The sequence below is a fragment of the Eucyclogobius newberryi genome, unplaced genomic scaffold, assembly GCF_026437365.1.
Source record: "Eucyclogobius newberryi isolate DKJ021-1_F unplaced genomic scaffold, fEucNew1.0.hap1 SCAF_8, whole genome shotgun sequence".
Taxonomy (NCBI): Eukaryota; Metazoa; Chordata; class Actinopteri; order Gobiiformes; family Gobiidae; genus Eucyclogobius; species Eucyclogobius newberryi.
In genome coordinates this window covers 14,343,048-14,370,547 of record NW_027316500.1, presented here as the reverse complement: position 1 = coordinate 14,370,547, position 27,500 = coordinate 14,343,048, and the positions used below count along the sequence as shown (strand labels likewise).

At 42.7% G+C, this 27,500-nt stretch overlaps 4 protein-coding genes across 8 annotated transcripts in view; 2 read left to right on the top strand and 2 right to left on the bottom strand.

The window, feature by feature from the left end:
* khdrbs2 (KH domain containing, RNA binding, signal transduction associated 2) overlaps positions 1-8,377 on the bottom strand; it is a 69,932-nt gene extending 61,555 nt beyond the window's left edge. Inside the window, exon 1 of the mRNA XM_072437400.1 lies at positions 8,099-8,377. Within this exon, the coding sequence (XP_072293501.1) occupies positions 8,099-8,189 (91 nt within the window). The 5' untranslated portion in view covers positions 8,190-8,377. The remainder of the gene's footprint in view (positions 1-8,098) is intronic.
* Positions 8,378-9,349: 972 nt separating this feature from the next.
* LOC140351049 (isoaspartyl peptidase/L-asparaginase) lies at positions 9,350-11,608 on the top strand. 2 transcript variants are annotated; one of them, XM_072436693.1, is made up of 7 exons: positions 9,350-9,496; positions 9,712-9,902; positions 10,309-10,451; positions 10,727-10,890; positions 10,977-11,095; positions 11,174-11,284; positions 11,350-11,608. In XM_072436693.1, the coding sequence occupies exons 2-7, from the start codon at positions 9,716-9,718 to the stop codon at positions 11,556-11,558; spliced, it is 933 nt and encodes a 310-aa protein (XP_072292794.1). In that variant the 5' UTR covers positions 9,350-9,496; positions 9,712-9,715; the 3' UTR covers positions 11,559-11,608. The 2 variants fall into 2 exon arrangements, with proteins under 2 accessions (XP_072292794.1, XP_072292795.1); XM_072436694.1 differs by having other exon boundaries at positions 9,350-9,591.
* A 342-nt stretch (positions 11,609-11,950) lies between these two features.
* phf3 (PHD finger protein 3) lies at positions 11,951-20,173 on the top strand. 4 transcript variants are annotated; one of them, XM_072437255.1, is made up of 16 exons: positions 11,951-12,061; positions 13,099-13,215; positions 13,316-13,432; positions 13,520-14,807; positions 15,004-15,283; positions 15,636-15,672; positions 15,751-15,868; positions 15,971-16,127; positions 16,212-16,328; positions 16,418-16,540; positions 16,620-16,770; positions 16,852-17,032; positions 17,114-17,261; positions 17,335-17,424; positions 17,658-17,853; positions 17,929-20,173. In XM_072437255.1, the coding sequence occupies exons 2-16, from the start codon at positions 13,128-13,130 to the stop codon at positions 19,443-19,445; spliced, it is 4,608 nt and encodes a 1,535-aa protein (XP_072293356.1). In that variant the 5' UTR covers positions 11,951-12,061; positions 13,099-13,127; the 3' UTR covers positions 19,446-20,173. The 4 variants fall into 4 exon arrangements, with proteins under 4 accessions (XP_072293356.1, XP_072293354.1, XP_072293353.1 ...); XM_072437253.1 differs by having other exon boundaries at positions 11,957-12,061; positions 12,974-13,215; positions 15,004-15,274; XM_072437252.1 differs by having other exon boundaries at positions 11,957-12,061; positions 12,974-13,215; positions 16,623-16,770.
* Positions 20,120-27,500, bottom strand: part of eys (eyes shut homolog) — a 196,090-nt gene continuing 188,709 nt past the window's right edge. Inside the window, exons 49-51 of the mRNA XM_072437256.1 lie at positions 21,941-22,113; positions 21,685-21,846; positions 20,120-21,321 (exon numbers count right to left, since the gene is read on the bottom strand). Of these exons, the coding sequence (XP_072293357.1) occupies positions 20,120-21,321; positions 21,685-21,846; positions 21,941-22,113 (1,537 nt within the window). The remainder of the gene's footprint in view (positions 21,322-21,684; positions 21,847-21,940; positions 22,114-27,500) is intronic.

Here is a 27,500-nt window from a genome sequence, read left to right as displayed (position 1 = left end):
TCTTGTTAAAACATAATAATGCTGGAACAAGTGATGTATCTTGTGAAGGTAAAATTACTGCAGAACCTTGACTTTTTGAACTATCTATTAAGATAACTACAAAGGAGCACAAATACACCAATAATCATTAATTATTCTTTTATAGACATTTCACAAAACGAAACCTTGACAATCTAAATTAAATCCACAATAACTGAGATAACTATTTCAGACACAAAATGGGTTCATAATTAATAGAAGCTAAAAATTGTAAAGGGAGTTTCTGAAATTCTGACATATATTATAAAAAAAATATTCTATGACATTTTACTCCTGTTTTTTATAGGAGAACACCAAAAATACTCCTGGCAAAGTGCATTATGGGAAAATTCTTCATTCACTTACAGCACACATCCTGCTATTGAACCCAGAAGTGGCTTGTCTTCTTGTGAGCACGGAGAGAGAGAGAGAACTGAGGACATGAAAAAGGGCAAGAAAAGTGGAAAATGTGCTTACAAAACCAAAGTCGAGAAGAGCATTCACACAAGCCTCGTCACAGTTAAATATGGGCTGCAAAGGAAAATGGCAGCTACAGATCAGAGGCATTGAAGGTCAGTGATGGCAGGCCTTGTTGTTGATTAAATAAATCTCATTTGGGGCAAAGTGAGTGAGTAAAACACTTTGGTGCGTCTGATCAGTCTGTAGGACTTTGTCAAAATGAGTTTCAGTCTTCAAGAGCAAGTGAATCTGATTTGTTTTTGTCTGTCCTGAACTGAAGTCGTTTTGACAATCAGTATTATCATCTGTATTACTTTGGAAAGATCAAGTATGACTTAAAAGCTGTGTCCAAAGAAGAAGGCAGTCATTGGTTAGGTGTTCAAAGTAAACCAACAGATATTATGCCCAAATAGGGAGTTTCAACGTCTAGACGAGGATGCACAAATGAATCACATCAAATCAAAACTGCAATTTTAATCTTTTCACCAATTGATTACAAGAAAGCATTTGACTTAATACCACACACTGACTGAATTCATCAACATGACTCTAAGAGCCTTCAAAGCAAACTCAATGAGGCTGTGGAAAACCACCCTTGAATGGTAAGCTCTAGGGCCGATTAAAGTCAACAATGGCCTGTTTCTTTATATAAATATAAATACAAAGATAAAGAAACATGCCATTGTTGAAATACATAAATGGATTATTACTGAATAGAGTTCAAATCAACAAAAGGGGAATGCCCTTTACTCTGAGAGTTCAGCCTTTGTATAATCCACTACTTTTTTCTGCGAGGTCAAAGCTGCAACAAAAGACCACTGAAATAACCTGTTGTAGCAACCAACTTATTGTTCAGAAACACATTTCAAACAAACTTCTGTAGCTGTCAAAGTTTTACATTCAACTTCATTTTGTATTTAATGTGTTTAAAACAGTCCAATCAGAAACATTTAGTCAGATGTAAAATATATAAATTGTTCCTTCATTTGAATTACTTACAGATATATGAATCTATAATCATTCAAGCTGAACAAATCGGTCTAATTACATTTCAATGCTTGATTTCTGGTCATAATGCCATGGGAGTGAACCTGGTGCGAGAACAAGACACGCAATTAACCGATGAAAGAAAAGCGTTCAGGGAAAAAGAGCACAGCACTTTCAGACCCCATGTTGTTTAAATGTGTTTTATTTCTAACAGCGGTGAAGGAAATTGAGTTCCATTGTTTTTTAAATTGCTATAATAAAAATGTTTTACCATAGATTACTCAAATATGACAAGATTGTGTAATAAATAACGCTTTTAATCAAAACTGGTTTATTCTTTCTGATGCCGTGACATTTTCAGGTACATTTTAGAACACTTGTCATTCTACCTGGTGTCAATAAAAGAACATGAATACAATTATATCTATTTCAACTAACTCTTTTAATGGTTAAAATGTGTGTATAAAGAAAGTCTTGCTGCTTCTTCTTGACATTAATTTTGCCTGAACTATTTATTGATACAGAATTATTATATTTTGTTAATAATTATATACTGGATACTCTCAGATTAAGATTATTTGGTTATCTATTCTACAAAAAAGGAAATCTGGATGTAAGAAGTGCTTATCTCTCACCATAACTTTTATTATTAATGTATCATTCAGAAAGTAGGATTTCATAAACCTGTAAACCTGGCCACAATTTAATAGACAGTTTTAAGATGAGAAAATGAGTTTGGTCATGGTGGCAATTTTCTTAAATCACGATGTTTACTCTCACAATAATTATAAAATGTGATATTATGACATCTCTGCTGGAATCTTTATGTTGCCTGTGATGTAGAAATATTATATAGATAATATAAAAAAATATGATCATAAATATGTATTTTCATTTGCTCATTTTTCTGCTGCTGCAAAATCTGTGTTTACATGTAATTATTGTGATGATTGATGGAAACAGCTCATTATCCCACATCAAACTAAAGCCCCTTCATTTGCTCAAATTGTGGATTCAAATATTGATGATAGTTTTTGCTGTTATCAATCTATAGTGTGTAATTAAGATTCAGTTCACTGGTAATAATGTTTGACGAGTCTCATAACTACATGTACTTGTAACTAAACTGTACTTCTGTATTTAGTGTATTTATAGATTAGGTCACAAGAATATAATTTCCATTCCAAGCCTAAATAGATGGAAAAAGTGACTTCAGGATCAGAAATGGCATACACAAAATGTTTTGCCAAATAAAAATCGACATGGGGAATCAGCTGTTAAGATGCCCACATACTCAACATGAAACTAGTGACAACGTTTTGATAGGGTTAATTTTGAAAAAATACACAAATAGCCAAATTGTACTTTGCTAAATAATGTTAGAATGTTCTTAATCTATATTGTAACTAGTAATAAACCGCATAGAGATATATTAAAATCTATTGTTTGAATAAAAGAGAGCTTTTGTTTGATTATCATGGTGATATTGTATGGTGAAATGTCCTTAGTAGTAGCATCATCCCTATGCTTTGGTTATATCTTATTTCTGTTTAGACTTCTCTGTCCTAAACATTTATATTACGGAGAAAGTTAATTGGATTTGCAATAAAATATAATATCTGCTGTTGTGGCTTCTCCCCATGCACTTTTTTCAGTTTCTTAAAGTGCTATTGACCTTGAAACTTAATCTGATTCGACCTGTGTCCTCATTGTGAGTCGTTCCTGATAAGAGCATGCAGGGCAAAGAGCTGAAAAGGTAATCCAGCTTCTCATTTTGCGGCGATGTAATTGTGGCGTCTTTTGATTTGGCCTGTACTTCATGGGGAGATATTTATCTATTGCTACAAGGTGTGCCATTGCGGGATACAAAGTGTAAATAAATTCCATGAAAAGTCATCAACAATTTAATAAACATGAGACTACAGAGGCAGAATGCAGTGGACACATCTTTCATGTTTACTATATTGATGTAGTATATTTATTATGCACACACTAAATAGCTGTTGTTGCTAATAGATTTATCATTTAAATGGTTAGAAAAGGAGTAAAACAATATGCAATAAAAAACAGGGTTGCACTGATACCAATACCAATTCCCTTCCGATATTGATCCGATACTCCAATTATCAGTCATTTTGAGACTACAAACATATTTTTACAACTTAAGACTAATAACTATTGACCTATAACCCTTTATTTTATAGCTAAGAACCTGCAGTACTCAGTCACCGAGTTTATGTTACAATGTTTTACTGTTGTAAAGTCTCTGTAATAGGTGTATAAACAATATTATTAGCATATTACCATGGTACAGGAAACATGAGATCTTTTAGGAAGTTTCAGGTAAGTTTTGGTATCAGTTGACAATAGGTATTGGCAAATAATAAATGCTCAAGCATCAATATCAGTATCGGAACTGGAAAGGCTGGCTACAAGGGCGATTCTAGTCTAGTTGCGTCACTTTTTTAATTCCAAGTCTTTTTCTTTGCTTGACTCTGTTGGTGTTGGCGAGCAGCTGTTTGAGCTGCACATTGTCCTGTGCTGCAGCATTTTAAGGATATCCTCGTGTGCCTTGATTTGCTCTTGCAGCTGGTTCTCTTTCTTTTGGATCTTTTGGAAAAATGTTTAAAGAATAAAATACTCTAGTCCAGAGTCCAGCTCCAACTCCAGACAGTGGAAAATGCATCTAAACATCAGTTGCCCCCTGCCAGAAATCAACAACGAGAAGGAGACTACAACTACTACTATTACCACCACAGCCGCTACTACTACTACTACTACTACTACTAGTAAAAACATTCATTCTACTGTGAGCAGGGCCACAAAGTCTCCACATTTGACCTGTAACCAAGTTGTCTCCTCCACTAGAAAAGCTAAATAGCCTACAACGCCTTTAAGCAAATAGTGAAAATGTCTTTGAAAAAGTAGATGTCTGATAGAAATGAAATACTGCAGGACTTTCCAGACTTTCTAGCTTAGATGACTTGCAAATTCATCTAAGAGCTCTTTGGGTAAACACTGAGGTAAACCATATTACTATACTTATTGTATCTACATCTTCTTATTCCATCCACCATGATTTAAACAAGTCTCACTGTTTCTTCTCTCTCAAATCTCAGAGCCATCGTTTATTCAGTTTATTCAGACACCCGTACATTATTCAACTCTCCTGCAAATGTGTTTGCATTTCATCTGCGCTGACGAAATCCAAGTGAAAAAGCGCTGACTTGAGACTTGTGAGTTTGTAACAATATTCTGAATGCAAACCCGGTGCATTGTGTTCACAAACAGCGCCAAAATGTCTGTCTCGCTGCCGACTATAAATGGCATCACAGCTGGTCTTTGCCAAACCTGCCTGAAACTCCTCTGCCTGTGTGTCCATCACGAGCCTGCGTTTGTCTCCTTCCGCTCAGTTACACTGCGTTATAGGAGTCCCACTGCTTATTGTGAAGAGGTGGAGCTGCCTTGTAGATTAGTCTCACATGGAAACCACAGGGAACCATGCATTAAATTGTCTCTACTTCTACATTTATTGCAACTTTTCAGGTGAGAAGTGCGCCACGTGCTTCTTTTTTTATGTGTTATTTCTCTGCCTAGAAGTTTATGCAGAAGTCTAATAAAGTTATGTACTATATTTTATGTTGTTCACTTCTGCACCGCATCTGTAGATTTAACTGTAAATTTTGCTGTAAAATTGTGTACATTGTGTAGTTTATTTTTTATTTTATTAATACATTTAAATAGTTTTTCTTTAATGCATGCCTTATTTGATATATCTTGCTTTCATTATTGTTCATCGTTGTATGTTGCATCGAATCACCAAAGCAAGTTCTAAGCCTGTGAATTTTGTTCAATGGCAATAAACCTTTTCTGATTCTGATTCTAGCATAACCTGTGTAACTTGACCTGGTGACGTCATCTGCTTGTCTCTATGGAGAATAGGTTTAATGCAAGATTACAGGCAAGTGAATGAAGAGGGAAGCGCTTTGTGTATTTGTGAAATATGTCTGCAGTTTTCTCTCTATTGGATTGAACAAAAGATTTTTCTGCTGGTTTAGATTTTCTAGTGTTCCACCCTTTACGACTGCTATCAGTGAATCAATCCGGTGTTTGCCAGGTTAATCATTTTATGTGGAATTGCTGCTTTATTGCTGTTGTGAACAGATTTGATGCTAGCAAGCAAAAATAAATTCAAAACTAAATATAAGTTTTGGAAACTAAAGATAAACTGGTGTCTGGCTGGTTTCCTGGTGCAACGGTAACAACCTGGAGACAGTGGGGATGATCGTGGACTTCAGGAAAGTTACAGCCCCCAGCCCCCCTCACTATCACAGACTCCCCCATCACCACCGTGGACTCCTTCCGCTTTCTCGGCACCACCATCACACAGACCTCAAGCCCAGCCTCAGCTCCCTCATCTAGAAGGCCCAGCAGAGGATGTACTTCCTGCAGCAGCACCAAGCTGCCAGCGGAGATGATGGTGCAGTTCTACACGGCCATCATTGAGTCCATCCTCACCTCCTTCATCATCGTGTGGTACACTGGAGCCACAGCCAGGGACAAACAGAGACTACAGCGCATTGTGCGCTCTGCTGAGAAGGTGATTAGCTGCAGACTTCCATCTCTGCAGAACCTGTACGTCTCCAGGGCTCTGGGACGTACAGGTCGGATCACAGCCGATCCTTCTCACCCTGGACACGGACTATATAAGCCACTCCCCTCAGGCAGGAGGCCACTCCCCTCAGGCAGGAGGCTACGGTCCATCCGGACCAGAACCTCCCGCCACAAGAACAGTTTATTTCCCTCTGCCGTTGGACTCATGAACACTTCTAAATACCTGCCACTTAAACTACAATTGAATCAATCATTCGCCGCACTGTTCACTTTCTCTATTACATATGTAAATTCAACTGTAAATTTTGTGTACATTGTAAGTCCATTTTTATTTTTATCCTATAGCAGATTTAAATTGTTTAAATTGCACCGAATCACCAAAGCAAGTTCCTATGTTTGTGAATTCTGTTCATTGGCAATGGCAATAAACCTTTCCTGATTCTAAACACTATTTTTCTCATATAATACAGTGTTGTGTAAAATTTAATATCCATTTCAAAGTTAGATACAATCACTCTACTTATGCTTGAAGTATCTAATGCAAGTCTTAGATACTGTCACGTAGGCATGCGTGGAGAAAAAGTAAAAAGAAGCAGAAAGTCCATAATCATATAAGAAATATTATTCACTGTGTGTTCTCCAGCCTTAAATAATAAACACTTCACCATCATTTGAATACCACATGAGAAATGACGAGCCCGCGCTGCCGCTGATCTACTGGGTTCACGTTAAGCACAAGGAGGATAATAGTGGATTATGTGTGTGATAAATTACTTTTAATCCTTAAACATGCGCAGGCATTTAATCTTACTATCCATTGATACGCGTGCCTCTGCATTACCTATGAGGATGACAACATGGAAACAACTATAGATATTATTCCAGAGTCACCCATGGGAGTCTGTGTACTGGATATTTTTGTGAAGGAACACTGTGCGCCCCACATGAAGTTAATTAAACGAATTCTTGAGATGTCACTGACTTGGCAGCAGGAGCAGGAGATAATTACTTGTACTACTGTTTACAATGTGAGCACTTCAGTTTTTACATTATGTTGGCCGACACATGGGTAGACAATAGCTGTCATTTAGTACAATTCTTAGTCATGGGTTTCAACTTCAACATTTGAAAGATTAAAAAATGTAGTATATTATATTTTGAATTGTTAATTACAATGGCAACGCCCAAACCCACAAATAGCCTCTTCATCTCAGAAGGTTTTAGGTTAAATTGTTCCTCTTTGTGTTACGGCTGGTTCTGCTTCTTGCCACTCTCAAAACATGTGGAAGTTGAATAAGTCAAAGTAATAAATCCCCTTAAAATGACTGTGAGATGTTCCTTTGTAAGCTAAACGTAGTCCATCTCTTCATTATCACAATTTAATTTCATCATCACTTCTAAAACTAACTTCTGAGGGAGAAAAAGTTAGAGCTGTAGATGCAACAATGTACTTCATTATTTTAATGGAGCCACAGTTTTAATACCTAATACATTTGGCACTTAGATGTCACCCAGAATTTACTTAATTTTCTGAATAAAGACTGTCGATCCTTGGCACAGGTCAGGGGTCCCTGTAAGTATAAAAGTGCATGTTTCAACAGCACTAGATAAATTGGACACTGTGTTGAGCTTCAGACAGTCAAGCAGGTGACAGAAACAGTGTAAACAGCAGGTGATGACTGTTACCCCGTGATCTGAGTGTGCATTCATATCCAGCTGCTATGGGACATTGTGGGTTTATGGGTGCTGATGTTGCACTAGCCGACCTTGGAGGGCAATGGGTTAGGTATAGGAGAATCACAATAGGGCTTGACCTTTTTGGACTTGGACAATAAGATGAACATGAAAGCATTTACTGCGCTACAAACTTATTTTCTGCCCCGGTTTTCTGCGTAGGAAGGTTTAAAGGTTTACTGGGACTTTGAGGTAAAATACCGCCTCCAGGGCAGTGCACTCGCGCTGTTCTTTTCTGCGGGAAACAGTGATGACAAACGCCCAGGGAGGATAAAAGACGCCTTACCTTCTGTGAGCAGACGCGCGGCGTGCGCAAAAGATGGGTCCAGCGTGTCTTTCTCCGCTATCAGCTCAGGTAAGTATTTCTCTGGATGCATGTTTCTCACAGAACAGCTTTCACCGGCAAAGCAGGTCAGAGTGAGACAACACCAGCAGTTCTTTTTTAGGGCACGCGTGAGAAGTCTCTTTGCGCGCAAGGTCCTTTCCCAACTAATCGTGCAGTTTGGTGATGTAGCTGGTTCAGGGGTGTGCGCCCGTCTTTGCCATCGCCGCTCACTGCTCACTGCTCAATGCTCTCGGCTCCGCGCCAAACGCACACTGTGGGTACGCACTGTCTGCATCGCGCAGTTTCCCGCCCCTTGCATTGTTATTGGCCACTGTAAGACTGGCACTCCGGGAAAACAAAGCGCTTTCCCTCCTAACAGGAGCATATTTATGTGTTTGGAAGGAACGATGAAGATTTAACAACCAAACAAACAACCAAACAAACAACCAAACAAACAAACAAAGATGGGTCAGCCAGGTTAGACCCACTGAAACAACACATCTTCATTCACAAGTCATTAGTTAGCAGAACTTCAAAAATACAAATACAATCACTGTGATTGCAACTGTATTCAAGACCAGGAGCTCAGTGTGAGTCGAGTGAAGCAGCACAGAAACTAAACAACAAACTCTGTCGCTGTCCATGGTACTGAAATATACACATCTCATTCGGTGCAGCCAGAAGAAAATAAACTCAGTTCATTTTTCACTGCATCCATGTATTTCAATTGTGTTCACGTAAAATAAATAAATGAATGAAACATAGACTAAAAATGGTGCAATCAGAAAAAATACAATTGAAAACAACCTTTCTTCCTTGCAACCTAAATAGACGCAACATTCTGTGTTTTTTTCTTCTTTAGTCTGCATTACACCACGCTGAGCTTTAGAAGACTGTGGTTCTGCCCAGAATCACAATACCACAGAGGCTAACGTTTGCCTCTTAGAGTTTTAAAGTAGTATATAACAAAGTGAAAGAAATTTCCAAAGGAAAAATATCAGAAGAGAGTTATAGAGCTTTTGTGTGCAAGAGAACGAAAAACTCATTCAATATCACAAATCAAAGCTCAAAAAGCAGTTGGTGGTTAGAGATCCTGTCAAGAGACATTATGCTATTCTCATTTATGACGTTTATTTTCAAAATATGTGGTTTTGCGGCCCCCTAGTGATTAAAATGCAACATTGCACATAAATAGGCACGCTTTCACGTGACCACGGCGGAAGAGGAGCCCACGCTGTTGTTTGTGCGTTTACGGGTTAACAATTTGTGGATTTTTTCATATTTTGCGTATTGTGTTGTACTGTGTGTACACCGTGTACATCGTGTTGCCTTTTGGTGACTGGTTTGACTTTTCCTAAGGTTAGTCTTCTTTCAGCTACACCACTGTATATCCTATAGGAGAGTTAGTGCACGTGCATAGACTTGTAATTAAGAAGTGGTGAACTCTCCCTATGGTGAGGGTCTGAGTGTCAGCTTCAAGTTGAAGTGGCTCAAATGAGTTACATCAATATTTAAAGTTGCAAAGCCACATTCAATAGTGCACCATCCACTCATATGCTTTCATTTTGATGCAGGAAGATGTCTGTTGTGTTAGTGGTGCACGGTGGAGCGTGGGCCATTCCGGATGACCTGGCCTCCGCCTCTGTCAGTGGAGTTAAATCCGCAGCACGTGAGGGGTTTTCTGTGTTGAAGAAAGGTGGAAGTGCTCTTGATGCTGTGGAGGCAGCCGTGAGATCTCTGGAAGACAACAATGTGTTTAATGCAGGTAAATCATAAATGCATCTACGTCAAAGTGCACATCATCACATTTAATGTTCATTTTAGATAGGCCTTCATTACATATTGTGTCTAGTCTTTTTTTCATTTTTTTATCATGTTGCTTATTACCGGTACAGTACATCAGTTTTGAAGATTGAAACCTAGTATATCATCGTGCAATGTCTCCCCCTAGTGTTTGATCTGTCGACTTGCACTTTGTAATTGCCAGATTGAGGAGCTGGGTCGGTTCATTGGCCTCTTAATCTTCATTATTGACACCAATTTAGCTGCTTCCTCGAAAACCCCTTAAGTGTCTGTACATGTTCACTGATGTTGTGTACCTGATAGAAAACAGAATTACAGCCTTGTTTAAAAAGTTAATTTAGTGGCTCATTCTGACAATTTAATTACAGGGCACGGAGCAGTGCTTAATAGTGAAGGAGAGGTGGAGCTTGATGCTATTATAATGGATGGGAAGACACTTGGAAGTGGTGCAGTCTCTTCAGTTAAGAATATTGCCAACCCTGTGTCACTTGCACGCGCTGTAATGGAAAAGGTTTAATCTTTTGACTTTTTTTGTTTGTTTTTTTGTTCAACTCCTTCACCTTAGAATTTATGTATAGACAAGAGTGCATTTATATCTAGACAACATTTATTTTATTTCTAATACCTTATCTATGCATGCATTTTATTTGACCTGAATTTATTTGACTATTTTTACTATTATTAATTATTGTTTTATGTACACTATATTTATGTCATATTCCTTGTTTGTGGATTTACAATATCAATAAAGCCTTTTCTGATTCTGATTCTGTATGCTGCCTGCAGACAGACCATATGATGCTCACGAGCAGAGGTGCAAACCTGTTTGCGGAGAGCATTGGTATGGCCACAGTTTGTACAGAGAAACTTGTGTCTGAGTTTGAAAGAAAAGAATGGGAGAAACACAAGACTTATGTCACTGGGGTTAAGGAAGACTTCAATGCAAAGTGGTATGTTACATTAATAAGCCTAAACAACTGAGCATTTAAATTTAGTATAGTATATCAGAGTGTTAATATTCTTATTTTCTTTTTAGGACCCATGATACTGTTGGAGCAGTGGCAGTGGACTCCGCTGGAAATGTTGCTTGTGCCACATCTTCTGGAGGCATCAGAAATAAAATGGTTGGCAGAGTGGGAGACTCCCCAGTAATTGGTAAGTATAAATTGTTATTGCATATTAATAATATACAATATTACAGTAGTCTTGACGTATGTTTTTTCACCAATTGAGGCTGTGGCGGCTATGCAGACAATTGTAATGGTGCTGTGTCATGCACTGGCCATGGAGAGAGTATTCTAAAAGTCACATTAGCCAGACTTGTTCTTTCATACATGGAACAAGGTAAGAATGACACAATAGTCATAATTTAGTGAGACATAAAAGCTACCCATTTTGTTTTTCCAAAGGTAAACCCATAGTGGAGGCCTCAGATTTAGCCCTGAAGTACATGGGAGATCGTGTCCATGGAGCTGGTGGTGCCATTGTGGTCTCTCCATCAGGGCAGTGGGCTGCTACGTTCACCACAGAGAGGATGGCATGGGCAGCTGTGGAGAAAGAGACTTTGTGGTATGGTCTGAATCCTCAAGAAAAATGTCAAGAACCTTTAACTTCATAGAATGTTCACATATTTTCATTAAGTAAAATAAACTGTATTGTAAAATGTAGCTTGCTTGGTATATTTTTTTCCCAGATGAATAAAATATTCATATTTTATAATTTATTGTCCATTTGTGCACAATTAAAACAGTAGTTAAAATATCAACAAGTTTCAAGATAATACTAATATTTCTCCAATAGAGTAATGTTAATAGACAGTAATAAGCAATAAAACCATCTTGTGTACTGGTGATTCACATTTCTGTTATTCAGCCAATAATAAATCATAATAAAGTATTCATTATATTATGTGTTTAGTTCTGGTGTATTTTAATTTATGTTGCCAGTGATACTAGTGTAAGGATGACCTGCTCGGTGTAAACAGAAACCACGTGACGGCTGCTCTTTGCAGCAGTTGGAGTCGGATGACGGCTGAGTTTGAGGAAGTTAACTTGGCTCCACAGCAGCTGTGTTAGTATGTAATCTTACACGAGTTGGATGCACCACTAGAGGGTTGGAGAGGTGAGGTGGCTTTGTAAATAGCATATCATATTAAAATATGCATAAATATTGCAAACTGTGTAGGCATTTTGAAAAGGTTAAACGTACAATCGAGGCATGTAGCTACAAACAAACTTGCTACTTGGGGCCTCTACCATAATGCTAACGCGATTTAGCATGCTGACATGTTAGCATTTGGCGATTGAAATATGAATGCTTACAGTTCTTGCTAACGTTTTGACATTTTTGATTGGATCACAGTTTTACCGTTATCCATACTCAGAAGAGAGCATGCAATCGAAGTGTTTGTGTTTTTAACTTCATTCATACTTTGACATTATCATGTTGAGCCTAATCTCGTTTTAGCGGATGATGGTAGCCTCATGCTATAAGGCTAGCTTGCTAACGGTTAGCAAACGTAGCCCAAACATAACATGCACAAACTCGACCTACAGTTAACTTGCATGCATTTGTGAAGGAAAGAAATCTTTTAGAACATTATATTCTCAGACTATATTTTGCACGATATTAAGTCACTGAAACATGACGCGCTCTAAACTATTCCATGTTTCCGCCAAAACAAGTCTCCTTTACTGTAAAAACGTAATGTTTCTCCACTGGGAAAATCATACCCCCTTACACATGAAACCTTTCCTTATTAAAATATACATATTAATGTTATATACACGCATGCTGTCGTCAAGAGCTTAACTTCTCAATCATGTTGTAGTAACTACAGCTTAGGTGCTATTTTTGAGTATGCGCTACTCCTCCACACACGATATAGTGTGTAACCTAATTAAGTAGAGCTTTTATTCATTGCATGATTTATAAACACAGACATACGCAATCCATCAGATCTTCTTAATGTCATTGACACCGCCGATAAACTCTTTAACTGGCATTAAGGTTAAATGTTTTCTCTCAATACAGGAAGGTAGCAGCATTCATGGATATTGTGGACACTTTAAACCATCTAATACCTAGTGACCAGTTGGATGACTCGCTGAGCGTTGGTCAAAATTTGGAATGTGAAGCCAATAATGAATTCTGTACAGGAATTCCACTTGAAGATTCACTGAAAAACATGCTGAGTGATAAAGATCCTATGTTTGGATGTGCAAGTTCACAGTTTAATCTGCTGGACAGCGAAGACCCTGCTTTCCAAATTGCTGGTATGCTTGCAAACGCATTGCTCTTCTTTGAATTTTAATAAGTGTTAAATGTAATTTCATTAGCAGGTTTTGTCTAAATTAGATTTTCAATGTTCAACAGGTCTTGATGGTGGTACAATGTCTTCAGGCCTTCGCAGTGAAATAACGGTAGCAGAAACTCCACTTGTGAAGCGACCAGTTGGCAGACCCAGAAAACGTCCTTGTCATGCAGAAAATGGTATGGCTCGTTTGTTTTATTGACTCCAAGTTTAATGTAGTTTGTCTCTGTTTATTACTCCATTCTTTCATATTTTTTTATATTTAGACAATGCAGTCAACAATGCCTCACAACCAAACCAGACAGATGCCCCTATCATACGCAGACGACCAGGAAGGCCTAGAAAGCTGCCCAATGCCTTGGAGAATTCATTTTTGATTGACAAAGGAGTGAATGGTGGGAAGTTAAAGCAAGACCTAATGAATGGTGGACGCATCAACATCAATGATTTTGAAGTCGCTTTATGGCTACAACCCAATGTTGTTTTAAGAAAGCTGACCGTAACTATTGGGGGATTTAGGATTGAGTTGCTCCCAGGACCTGGATATATTCAAACTGTGGACGACAGCCAGGCAACAATCTTTGAGGGTGGGGACATTGGCGTTACCATGTTGCCGGATGCCACTCTTGATATACGGTCACCATTAACAGACAATATAGCAGCAATAGACATAGTGAAAAGTTGTGTGGACGATGCAGCTCTTGGGCTGGGACCGTATGTAAATCCTAATGAAGTGCAAACTGCCAATGGGACATTACAAGGCACTCGGTTGGAAGACGACTCCAAACAAGACAATCAGGCTGAAAAGCAGAAAACTAACAATAAGCAAAAAGACCCTGTTAAACCGCAGCAAAAGGTTAATGATAACAAAACCAGTAACGACAAAGATAAAAGTCCAAACAAAGCAGACACTCATCCTCTCAAGTCACAAAAGCCAAAGCAAGGCCTCCCTTCCATTAAGAATAAAGAACTGGTTTCAGGTCAGCAACATTCCGTCACCAAGAAACCCAAGCCATTGCAACACACACAATCAAAACTCATAAACAGAGATGAAAAACCTGTCGCAAAGATTGTCCAAGACAAAAAGGGCTTGGTGTCTTTAAAAAGGCCCACTGAAAATGCCCAAAGTGGTCATCACAATAAGGTCCAAAAGACTCAAGGAATGGTAGATGTTAAAGTCAAGCCAAAGCTGCCATCCTCACCTACGGCTTTAGTGAAAAAGAACTCGTTCTCTGGCCCTCGTGAGCAACAAGGACCCAGCAAGTCAACTCCGCCACAAAACAGAGTTGAGAGCGTGCATCCAACTCCCAATCGTCCAGGTCAATCTGTGAAGTCACCTGAGGCGTCTGAAAAGCTTAAATTGAAAAAGCCTGACAAGCTGGTTCATAAACCGAAAAGTAGAACCATCTCAGTTGAAGAGCCGGAGCTTTTCATCCCGGATAATGCACCTGTTGTGAAAAAAGAAACTATAGAGGAGCCACCTGCTGTCAACAGTGAGACTTCATGGGATGCCTGCAACTCTTGTGGCCTGTGCAAGAAGCCCCATAACAACATGTAAGTCATCTAACATTTAATTTTGTCCCTTCTGTACAGTATGGTGCAGGTTATTGAGAATACTTAGTCTAAAGTGGAACGGTTCAGGAGTAGCTATTTCATAGAAGTCATGAAGCTGCTACTTGGTTGCATCCCTCTGTGAAAAAGACAAGAATGAAAAGAGTTATTATTTGTCTTGTTTTTTGAATACCGATAGGTTTATGGTGGGGTGTGGTCGCTGCGACGACTGGTTCCATGGCGACTGCGTAGGTCTGGATTTGATAAAAATTCGCGAGATGGAGGAGGAAGACCAGATGTATGTGTGTCTGAAGTGCTGTGAAGAAGAGTGCAAAAAAGCTGAGCCTGAGCCCGAGCCCCCTGGTGAACTCAAAGCAGAAGTTAAAACTGAAGTCCAGGATCCTAAGTCTTCCCCCACCAAACCTCGAGCTGGGCCCTCCCAGAGTGTCCCTTCAGGGGGGGTCCCTGTAGTAAGAAAGGTGAGAAGAATTAAAACTGTCCTCCTTTGAAACGTTAAGTTTACACAGCTTTTGTTATTTATAATTCATTCATTATTATTACATTTGTTGTCATTTGTCTTCTACAGCTAATTGCTTTTCTTCAGATTTTTATAATAGCCAGTGTTACCATTCCAGGGTTTGTTGGCTTTTGTTTTTACCTGGGCTGTTAGGACATTTCCACATGGGGGTGGTTTACTTGGTGTGTTCACTAAACATGCACCTTTTCAAAATCAAAGTTTTTCAACCTCGCACTATGTTTTTGTGCACACATCTGCCCCCACTCTTTTCCTTTTTCTATCATTATGAAAAATGACTTTCTGTCTCTAAACAGGAGCCTGAACGACGGCAATCCACAGATCACAAACCCTGTATGTTTTTAAAGCTGTATACACTTTTGTTCACTCATCACTATTGTTTGACTAAATGTTGACTTTCTGTTCACACAGCCTTTTATTCAAAACAAGATATCAAAAGTAAACCTTCCTCATCCTCGAAGAAGCCTGTGTCTGTGGAACAAATCAGACGAAGCGTGCGTGATTCCTTAAAAGAAATTCTCACACAGAGGTAGGACCCTGTTACATATTAACAATATTATATTTACACGAGCATAAACCATCCATTCAAACTGATGTTTTCAGAAAAAAACTAATTCTGCCAATGTTTTAGGTTGAAAGAGTCCGACCTAAATGTCAGTGTGGAGAAGGCTTATGAAATTGCCAAGAAAACAGAACGTGAGCTGTTTCACTTGTACAAAGACACCGACAGCAAATACAAAAACAAGTACAGAAGTCTAACGTTTAACCTTAAGGATACTAAAAACAACGTAGGTTAAACTTTAGTATTATTAAGTGTTGAATGTTAACATTTTATCTAAGGCTCTATATTTTGATGTTGTCCTTTGTGTCAGGTTCTGTTCAAGAAAGTTCTCAAGGGGGACATTTCTCCTAGCAACCTCATTCGAATGAGTCCTGAAGAATTGGCCTCAAAAGAGTTGGCTGCTTGGCGACAAAGAGAAAATCGACATGTACGTAATACTGTTATGAACTTTTTCTTTCTCGTAAGTGATCTTTTTCGTTGTATTCTAAAAGATATTCCATTTGACATCTTTTGCAGACGATTGAAATGATCGAGAAGGAGCAAAGGGAGGCAGAGAGGCGGCCGATCACCAAGATCACGCACAAAGGTGAAATTGAAATCGAGAGCCTTGAACCAGTGAAGGCACCCGAGACTGTGGAGGTGAGAGAGGTCAAATAATCAACATCATATTTACCTGCAGAAATGTACGGGTTTGAAGTTCAATGACTTTTTCTCTCAGAAGCCTGTGCCGCCTCCCAAAGCACCACAAGTCCCCTTACCAGAGCCAATAATAACTTCAGAAAAGAAAGAAGAGATCAGCCCACATGAGAAGGACACCACAGCACAACACAAGTCTCATTTATTTGACCTGCACTGCAAAATCTGCACTGGTACCTCCTAAAGCTCCACTATGTCTGCGTAAGTAACCACTCAAATACACTTGATAAAAATTGGGTTCTTAATTTGACCAGGTCGTATGGCTCCACCGGTGGAAGAGGCTCCAACTAAAGTGGTCAAAGTTGCTACTACAGTGATTAGGAGACAGTCCACTAAAGCAGAAGAGACGACCACCGCGCCCGCTAACGACGACGACCTCCACCTCAGTGTGCTGGAGGAGAGTCTTCAAAATGCAAAGTCTGGCTACGGCGCAAAGTAAATACTCATTTTACTGAACATGAGCTGAACATGTTTGTTTTGTGCAAAGTAACTTTTGAAATCTTTGTTCTCTTACAGGTTGGACACTTCTGCAACAAAAGAGGAAACTGCTACTTTCCTGGCTGGTTTGAAGTCCTTGTGGCGTGGATTTCTTCACATGACCGCTGTGGCCAAACTTGTGACCAAAGCCTTTACAGTTTCTGGCATTTTTGACCATTTGACTGAAGTGAGTTGTGCATTCAGTTTGTCATGATTTGAAATGTGAAATTCTGAGTTGTATGTTTTCTTTGTTTTTGTAGGATCTACCAGATAGTATTCAAATTGGTGGGAGAATTGGTCCACACATCGTGTGGGATTATTTGGAGAAGATTCGGGCAACTGGAACCAAAGTAAGAGCCTTACAATGTTGATCAGTGATAAGTCAAATACATGTATTATTTATATGGAATTTAGCACATATTTAGTATAGTGAAAAGAAGGGACGATGGCTCATTCACTTACAAAAAGATGATGTGGTCATAAAGCTGTTTTTTGGACCATAAAGCCATGTACATTTATTTTCATCAATAGATGGGTCTTTGCCATATCCTGTTCTGACCTTCACACAATTGACTTTTTGTAGGAGGTGTGCTTGATCCGATTCTCTCCTGAGACTGAAGAAGACGAGATTTCCTACACTCTGCTCTATGCCTATTTCAGCAGTCGTAAACGCTTTGGTGTGGTGTCTAACAATTTAAAACAAGTAAAGGATATGTACATCATTCCTTTGGGTGCTACTGAAAAAATTCCACATCAGCTTGTTCCGTTTGATGGACCAGGTAAATATATACCGGTACCATATTTTTCATATGTTTGACATTTTAAACCTTTTACTCACCATTATGGTTCCACAGGCTTGGAGAACAACCGTCCAAATCTTCTTCTTGGACTCATAATACGCCAGAGACCAAAAAGAGATTATATTTCAGAAGAATGTGAACCAAGACCTCCTCCAGAAGTCAAGTTGAATACAGTGTCATTGAAGGAAACTAAATCTTCACAAGAGGAGGATGAGCAGTTGTACCTCTCCAGTTTAACCCGTCCACTTAGAAAAGAAAAGGACAAACCACTTGACACTACTGAAGTCGCAGAAGAAGATGAGCCATTGGCATTTGAAGACCCTCCTGCTTCAGAGGAAGGGAACAGTCAGGGAACAAAAAAGCCACGCTTTCTACCAGGTGTGCTGCTTGGCAGGGGTGGGATATTTCCACCACTGCCAGATGTTTTTGGGAAATCTTCACCATTGGCAGCTGGAGATGACACAAAGAAGACACACCAGGCTGTAACAACAGAGACGTCAACATCTGCAAACCCCCTCAAAAGTCCCACATCTGTTACTCCACGAGATCGCTTCCTCATCAGGAAGAGGGATCCTAAACCTGCAAATGTTGAGACTGAGCCGCCCGGACCAACTGATGCCGCCAAAAGTGTCCCGTCAACAGCTCCAACAGCAGCCGTGAGTCAGAATGCAACCGTCACTTTGAAGGATAAGCCTCCAGATGTGTCCACTGAAGTGTTCCTGGCCAGCTTGTCAACATTGCAATGCAGTGCAGGCAAAGGGGATTCTGCGTTTGTGAATGTCGATAATAAAACTACAAATACAGAATCTCAAAATCCCACAACTACTGTCGATATTGCTAAACCACTAAGTGGAATATTGAAAAAATCTTCAGCATATTCTACTGAGGGTATAAACGAAGTGCTAGCAAATGAAAAAGCTGCCGCACAAAGTCAAACTGTTTTTGATGTGGCTGAAAGTAATCCGTTAACGTCAGTCGTTTCCTCATCACCAGTGAAAGCAGAAGAGCAAATTAAAGAGACAAAAGTTGACGTTTTTAAGGGTAATATTGATTATTTCAATCCATTTGTAGTACAGGAGCTGGTCACAGAAATCCCACTGCTCGACCCGGAGTCCAGAATAACCGAGCCCACTGACCACCAGAGCAGTGATTCAACTCTGGTATCGGACAGCTATGATTACCCATCTGCCTCGGTGGCTTTGTCCACTGCAGAAACTCTGGAGCAGAACTCCAGTACAACATTGTCTTCAGAGGAATCGTCTGGACAGTCTAAGGAGTACAAACCCGATGAAGTCCGTCACACTGACCCTCATGAGAGGCGCCATCACAGGGACGCTCATCACAAGAAGAGTCGATATCACGACCGGGAACGGGAGAAGAAGCACGAACGTAACCACGACGACAAGTACAGGGACAGGAGCCGTCACCATGGACACTCGGATGAGCACTATAGTGAGAAGAGGAAAGATAGACACCACAGCGATGACTACAGACACAAGGACAGGCACAGACACAGACGGGACTCAGACTATGAAAATGGCAGACGAAGTTCAAGGGACAGCTACTCGTAATAATGTTTTTAAAATGACTGAAATGCTTTGCTCACAGAGATGACATTTTATTTGTTGATGGATTTCTCTTTTAAAAGGTTCTTTGTAATTGACAGTGCAGCCAAAATGATATATAATTTCAAATATTTTCAAAGAAATGCCTTTTTTTTAAACTCTAAATGTTGTTTTGAGAGGTTTTTAGCATTTGTATATATGTCCATATTGAGGTGTTGTGAAGACAATTATACATCACTTCCAGACTGATGGCAACATGTGGACCACTTTGACACTCAATTATCTGGCATTATTGTTACAAAAACTTTTAATAGCAGCTTTGCGTCATTTCAGATTTGTTTTAAGTATTTTAAAACATCTTTATAAAGACATGTACATTTTGGCTTGTAAAATACATTAGGAATGAAGTGTCCTTTGCACCGTTTGTTTATGTATAGTTCGTAATAAAGCTAATCTTTTTTTATTGTCAGACATAAAAAAATCTTTCAAAAATCTTACATCATTGTATTTTGTTAAACATAGGTTATTTAATTTATCCCTAAAGTTTATTTTTTGTAACTATCTAGAAAAGCAAAATTATTCACATACAATGTCATTCTAGTCAACTGCAGTCAACACATTTTCTTTATTGACAATAAACTAATGGTGCCAGCTTTATTAACAATGTGGAACATCGTTATCTACAACTGTTTGTTGCCGTCATAAACATTAAAACCATCACTATTCGAAAGAAACTGCAGTGGCTTGATGTCATTATACAAGTAAACATTCCTCAGAATACCTTCATAGCCTTTGTCGAATAACCCAGATGTCACAACGGATACATTTCTGTCGAGTTCAAATCCTCCAAAGTAAATTTTGCCTCCATAATTTAATGCTACATATTGCTCAAACTGATCAATATTTTTATGGATAACCCTAGTATTATTTAAGAAGACCTGAATGACTGTTCTATTCAGTGATATAGAAATACTGTGCCACTTATTGCAACACAGGGTTTTGTCTTTAAAGCTTAATGGTTCAGGAAGTCTCTCTCCTAAATTTACATACATTTTGATTTGCCCGTTCTCTAGCCCAATTGCGAGATAGTCTTCATTTTCATGCTCTGCTTTCCCCATCCACATAATTAAGCTATCATTTCTATAGGTTAGAAAGCTGAAAGAAACCACAGTGTTTTTTAGCTCCCTGGTGTTGTGTCTTGTGTCAGTGTATTTTATAAAGGAATTTCCCATGAAACGGAAAGCATCTGTTGACATTTCAGTGTCACAAAATCTTCCAGTCCACCCTAGAGGACAGAAACAGCGATAGGAGGTGACATTATTGGGGGAACAGAATGATCCGTGCTTGCAGTTATTATTCACACACCCGACAGACTGGTTGCACACGGGCCCGGTCCAGGCAGACGAGCAAGCGCACATGAAAGAGTCCGTGCTGATTGGCCGGCATCGCCCCTGGTTTTGGCACACTTTGTACCCACACGCCGTGCCATCCCAGTCCCCCACATTGGCCCCGCTCACGGCCCCTCTCTCCGACAAGTCCATGTCGAGACCATTCACAATAAGCTCCCTCAAACCACCCGTGAACCCCATTGGAGCACCTTCAGTTGCATCAGGAGCGACAGAGCTTAAACTAGAGACTCCTCCGACAAAGAAGTCGGTTGCCAGGTCAAGGGTGGTCATGTGCTGCTGTGTCGTGGTGTGTGTGATCTCCTTGTTATCCAGACTGAGGAAGCCCCAAAGACCAACCCTGCCTGCCTTCACCCGGTGCCAGGCTCTCCCGCTGGGGTCCACTCGGTCAGAGGACCGAAGGACGTGGGTGCCATCTCCCAGATTGTATCTCAGCTGGACATGGCCTGCAGTCAGTGACAGACAGAGGAAGTCTCCTGTCAACAGACAACAAAGTGGGTTAGGGGGAAGAGGAAGAATGGATATACAGAATTATTGACTGTTACCCATTTAGATTCATATATATAAATGAATAATTGAGTAAAATTAATTACAGGAGACTATCATTATTATTATAAAAAAGCTAATACAATAAATCTAAGTGATGATTGGTGCAGATAGTAGGTAGGCAATGCTTTATTTGTTCTCTTTGATACACAAATCATAGTTTTACGTCATCATTATAGCCACATCAATAAGAAATGATATATGCATATACAATCCTGAATAAGAATGCTTCAGATCAGATCAGATCAGATCAGATCATCACAACAATAGTTTAAAAGCACTGTGACCCTAACCTGCTCTGGTGTTGAGATGCTGTGCTGTGTAGATGATGATGCCATCTAGTGCTAAAGGCTGGAACTGCAGCTCCAGCACGGTGCTGTGTCTCAAACTGAGAGGAGCAAACGACATCCACGAGGACTGGTTCCCACTGAAGAATGGGTCAGTGATGGTCACAGCTGAGTAGCACACAACAACACAGCACGTTAATAATTAAAAAGTGAGATCATTGATTAACAGTGAATAAACATGTATGGTTGAAACTGCGGTGACCTTTGTCGCAGTACAAGCCCGCGGTCCCCAGGGGGCAGTGGCAGGTGTATCCGTCTGGGAGAGCAATGCAGGTGGAGCCGTGGGCACAGAGCGGAGGGGGGCTGTGTTCTACGTCACACACGGACACAGACTCTGAACACAGCGGCCCCTTCCATCCAAACAGGCACTGGCAGCTACAGCACAGAGCAGAACTTTATTCAGGAGGATTCAAATGACCGTTCAATCATTTCATGTGGCATCAGGCCATTTTGTTTGTGATGCAGAGGGTTTTATATTGTGGAGAATGTTTACACCTGGCTAGTGTCAACATATCAGAGCTGTCATTTTAAAAAGGTTCAAGGAGACGTTTTATTTCATTGAATGTTGATAGCTGTTTTAATTGAATTAAACGTGTACACTGCGTTAATGTAAAACTTACGTTAATTCTATTTATTCATGAGGCTTTAATATAAGCCCTTTTAGTGCTACGCTGCTGGTGCAGTGGTTAAGAGCGATGCACATGTGTGGCTACTTCCACCAGGGAGTGTCTACAGAGCCGCGGCGCGCGGCCAAAACTGCTAGGCTATTTTTTGCCGTGGCTCCAGAACGGGCTCCTGAAACTGCTGGGCTATTTGACCGCGCCGGGTTAGAGCTGAGGTTAGGGTTAGGGTTAGCCATGAGGCTATATGGCTGTGCCGCAGCTCCTGAAACTGCTGGGCTATTTGTCCACGCCGTGGCTCTGTATCACGTCATCGTGGGTTTCAGTACAGCCTCAGTCAACATTTGTTTATACCCCTCTATAACCCTCTCTCCTCCTCTATAACCCTCTCTCCTCCTCTATAACCCTCTCTCCCCCTCTCTAACCCTCTCTCCCCCTCTCTAACCCTCTCTCCTCCTCTATAACCCTCTCTCCTCCTCTCTAACCCTCCCCCCTCTCTAACCCTCTCTCCTCCTCTCTAACCCTCTCTCCTCCTCTCTAACCCTCCCCCCTCTATAACTCTCTCTCCTCCTCTCTAACCCTCTCTCCTCCTCTCTAACCCTCTCTCCCCCTCTCTAACCCTCTCTCCCCCTCTCTAACCCTCTCTCCTCTCTAACCCTCTCTCCTCCTCTCTAACCCTCTCGCCTCCTCTCTAACCCTCTCTCCTCCTCTCTAACCCTCTCTCCTCCTCTCTAACCCTCTCTCCTCCTCTCTAACCCTCCCCCCTCTATAACTCTCTCTCCTCCTCTCTAACCCTCTCTCCTCCTCTCTAACCCTCTCTCCTCCTCTCTCCTCCTCTCTAACCCTCTCTCCCCCTCTCTAACCCTCTCTCCCCCTCTCTAACCCTCTCTCCCCCTCTCTTCTCCTCTCTAACCCTCTCTCCTCCTCTCTAACCCTCTCTCCCCCTCTCTCCTCCTCTCTAACCCTCTCTCCTCCTCTCTAACCCTCTCTCCTCCTCTCTAACCCTCTCTCCTCCTCTCTAACCCTCTCTCCCCCTCTCTAACCCTCTCTCCTCCTCTCTAACCCTCTCTCCTCCTCTCTAACCCTCCCCCCTCTATAACTCTCTCTCCTCCTCTCTAACCCTCTCTCCTCCTCTCTAACCCTCTCTCCTCCTCTCTCCTCCTCTCTAACCCTCTCTCCCCCTCTCTAACCCTCTCTCCCCCTCTCTAACCCTCTCTCCCCCTCTCTTCTCCTCTCTAACCCTCTCTCCTCCTCTCTAACCCTCTCTCCTCCTCTCTAACCTTCTCTCCCCCTCTCTAACCCTCTCTCCTCCTCTCTAACCCTCTCTCCTCCTCTCTAACCCTCTCTCCTCCTCTATAACCCTCTCTCCTCCTCTATAACCCTCTCTCCTCCTCTCTACCCCTCTCTCCTCCTCTCTAACCCTCCCCCCTCTCTAACCCTCTCTCCTCCTCTCTAACCCTCTCTCCTCCTCTCTAACCCTCTCTCCTCCTCTCTCCTCCTCTCTAACCCTCTCTCCCCCTCTCTAACCCTCTCTCCCCCTCTCTAACCCTCTCTCCTCCTCTCTAACCCTCTCTCCTCCTGTCTAACCCTCTCTCCTCCTCTCTAACCCTCTCTCCTCCTCTCTAACCCTCTCTCCTCCTCTCTAACCCTCTCTCCCCCTCTCTAACCCTCTCTCCTCCTCTCTAACCCTCTCTCCTCCTCTCTAACCCTCTCTCCTCTCTAACCCTCTCTCCTCCTCTCTAACCCTCTCTCCCCCTCTCTAACCCTCTCTCCCCCTCTCTTCTCCTCTCTAACCCTCTCTCCTCCTCTCTAACCCTCTCTCCCCCTCTCTCCTCCTCTCTAACCCTCTCTCCCCCTCTCTCCTCCTCTCTAACCCTCTCTCCCCCTCTCTAACCCTCTCTCCTCCTCTCTAACCCTCTCTCCTCCTCTCTAACCCTCTCTCCCCCTCTCTTCTCCTCTCTAACCCTCTCTCCTCCTCTATAACCCTCTCTCCTCCTCTCTACCCCTCTCTCCTCCTCTCTAACCCTCCCCCTCTCTAACCCTCTCTCCTCCTCTCTAACCCTCTCTCCTCCTCTCTAACCCTCTCTCCTCCTCTCTAACCCTCCCCCCTCTATAACTCTCTCTCCTCCTCTCTAACCCTCTCTCCTCCTCTCTAACCCTCTCTCCCCCTCTCTAACCCTCTCTCCCCCTCTCTAACCCTCTCTCCTCCTCTCTAACCCTCTCTCCTCCTGTCTAACCCTCTCTCCTCCTCTCTAACCCTCTCTCCTCCTCTCTAACCCTCTCTCCTCCTCTCTAACCCTCTCTCCCCCTCTCTAACCCTCTCTCCTCCTCTCAAACCCTCTCTCCTCTCTAACCCTCTCTCCTCCTCTCTAACCCTCTCTCCCCCTCTCTAACCCTCTCGCCTCCTCTCTAACCCTCTCTCCTCCTCTCTAACCCTCTCTCCTCCTCTCTAACCCTCTCTCCTCCTCTCTAACCCTCCCCCTCTATAACTCTCTCTCCTCCTCTCTAACCCTCTCTCCTCCTCTCTAACCCTCTCTCCTCCTCTCTCCTCCTCTCTAACCCTCTCTCCCCCTCTCTAACCCTCTCTCCCCCTCTCTAACCCTCTCTCACCCTCTCTTCTCCTCTCTAACCCTCTCTCCTCCTCTCTAACCCTCTCTCCCCCTCTCTCCTCCTCTCTAACCCTCTCTCCTCCTCTCTAACCCTCTCTCCCCCTCTCTAACCCTCTCTCCTCCTCTCTAACCCTCTCTCCTCCTCTCTAACCCTCTCTCCTCCTCTCTAACCCTCTCTCCTCCTCTCTAACCCTCTCTCCTCCTCTCTAACCCTCTCTCCTCCTCTCTAACCCTCTCTCCCCCTCTCTAACCCTCTCTCCCCCTCTCTAACCCTCTCTCCTCCTCTATAACCCTCTCTCCTCCTCTATAACCCTCTCTCCTCCTCTATAACCCTCTCTCCTCCTCTCTACCCCTCTCTCCTCCTCTCTAACCCTCCCCCCTCTCTAACCCTCTCTCCTCCTCTCTAACCCTCTCTCCTCCTCTCTAACCCTCTCTCCTCCTCTCTAACCCTCTCTCCTCCTCTCTAACCCTCTCTCCTCCTCTCTCCTCCTCTCTAACCCTCTCTCCCCCTCTCTAACCCTCTCTCCTCCTCTCTAACCCTCTCTCCTCCTGTCTAACCCTCTCTCCTCCTCTCTAACCCTCTCTCCTCCTCTCTAACCCTCTCTCCTCCTCTCTAACCCTCTCTCCTCCTCTCTAACCCTCTCTCCCCCTCTCTAACCCTCTCTCCTCCTCTCTAACCCTCTCTCCTCCTCTCTAACCCTCCCCCCTCTATAACTCTCTCTCCTCCTCTCTAACCCTCTCTCCTCCTCTCTAACCCTCTCTCCTCCTCTCTAACCCTCTCTTCCCCTCTCTAACCCTCTCTCCCCCTCTCTAACCCTCTCTCCTCCTCTCTAACCCTCTCTCCCCCTCTCTCTCCCTCTCTAACCCTCCCCCCCTCTATAACCCTCTCTCCTCCTCTCTAACCCCCTCTCCCCCTCTCTAACCCTCTCTCCTCCTCTCTAACCCTCTCTCCCCACTCTAACCCTCTCTCCTCCTCTCTAACCCTCTTTCCTCCTCTCTAACCCTCTCTCCTCTCTCTAACCCTCTCTCCTCCTCTCTAACCCCCTCTCCTCTCTAACCTCTCTCTACCCTCTCCCCCTCTAACCCTCTCTCCTCCTCTCTAACCCTCTCTCCTCCTCTCTAACCCTCTCTCCCCCTCTCTAACCCTCTCTCCCCTCTCTAACCCTCTCTCCCCTCTCTACCCTCCTCCCCTCTCCCACCTCTCTCCCCTCTAACCCTCTCTACCCCTCTCTAACCCTCTCTCCTCCTCTCTACCCTCTCTCCTCCTCTCTAACCCTCCCCCTCTATAACTCTCTCTCCTCCTCTCTAACCCTCTCTCCTCCTCTAACCCCTCTCTCCTCCTCTCTCCTCCTCTCTACCCTCTCTCCCCCTCTCTAACCCTCTCTCCCCCTCTCTAACCCTCTCTCCCCTCTCTCCTCTCTAACCCTCTCTCCCCCTCTCCCCCCTCTAACCCTTCTCCCCCTCTCTCCTCCTCTCTAACCCTCTCTCCCCCTCTCTAACCCTCTCTCCCCCTCTCTAACCCTCTCTCCTCCTCTCTAACCCTCTCTCCTCTCTAACCCTCTCCTCCTCTCTAACCCTCTCTCCTCCTCTCTAACCCTCTCTCCTCCTCTTAACCCTCTCTCCTCCTCTCTAACCCTCTCTCCTCCTCTCAACCCCTCTCCCCCTCTCTAACCCTCTCTCCCCCTCTCTAACCCCTCTCTCCTCCTCTCTAACCCTCTCTCCTCCTCTCTAACCCTCCCCCCTCATAACTCTCTCTCCTCCTCTCTAACCCTCTCTCCTCCTCTCTAACCCTCTCTCCCCCTCTCTAACCCTCTCTCCCCCTCTCTAACCCTCTCTCCTCCTCTCTAACCCTCTCTCCTCCTCTCTAACCCTCCCCCCCCTCTATACTCTCTCTCCTCCTCTCTAACCCTCTCTCCTCCTCTCTAACCCTCTCTCCTCCTCTCTAACCCTCTCTCCTCCTCTCTACCCCTCTCTCTCCCTCTCTACCCTCCCCCTCTCTAACCCTCTCTCCCCCTCTCTAACCCTCTCTCCGTCCTCTCTAACCCTCTCTCCCCTCTCTCCTCTTCTCTAACCCTCTCTCCTCCTCTCTAACCCTCTCTCCTCCTCTCTCCCTCTCTCTCCCTCTCTACCCTCCCCCCTCTATAACCCTCTCTCCTCCTCTCTAACCCTCTCTAACCCTCTCTCCTCCTCTCTAACCCTCTCTCCCCTCTCTAACCCTCTCTCTCCCTCTCTAACCCTCCCTCCCCTCTCTAACCCTCTCTCCTCCTCTCTAACCCTCTATCCCTCTCTTCCCTCCTCTCTAACCCTCTCTCCTCCTCTCTAACCCTCTCTCCTCCTCTCTAACCGTCTCTCCTCCTCTCTAACCCTCTCTCCTGCTCTCTAACCCTCGCTCCTCCTCTCTAACCCTCTCTCCCCTCTCTAACCCTCTCTCTCCTCCTCTAACCCTCTCTCCCCCTCTCTCCTCCTCTCTCCCCTCTAACCCTCTCTAACCCTCTCTCCTCCTCTCTAACCCTCTCTCCTCCTCTCTAACCCT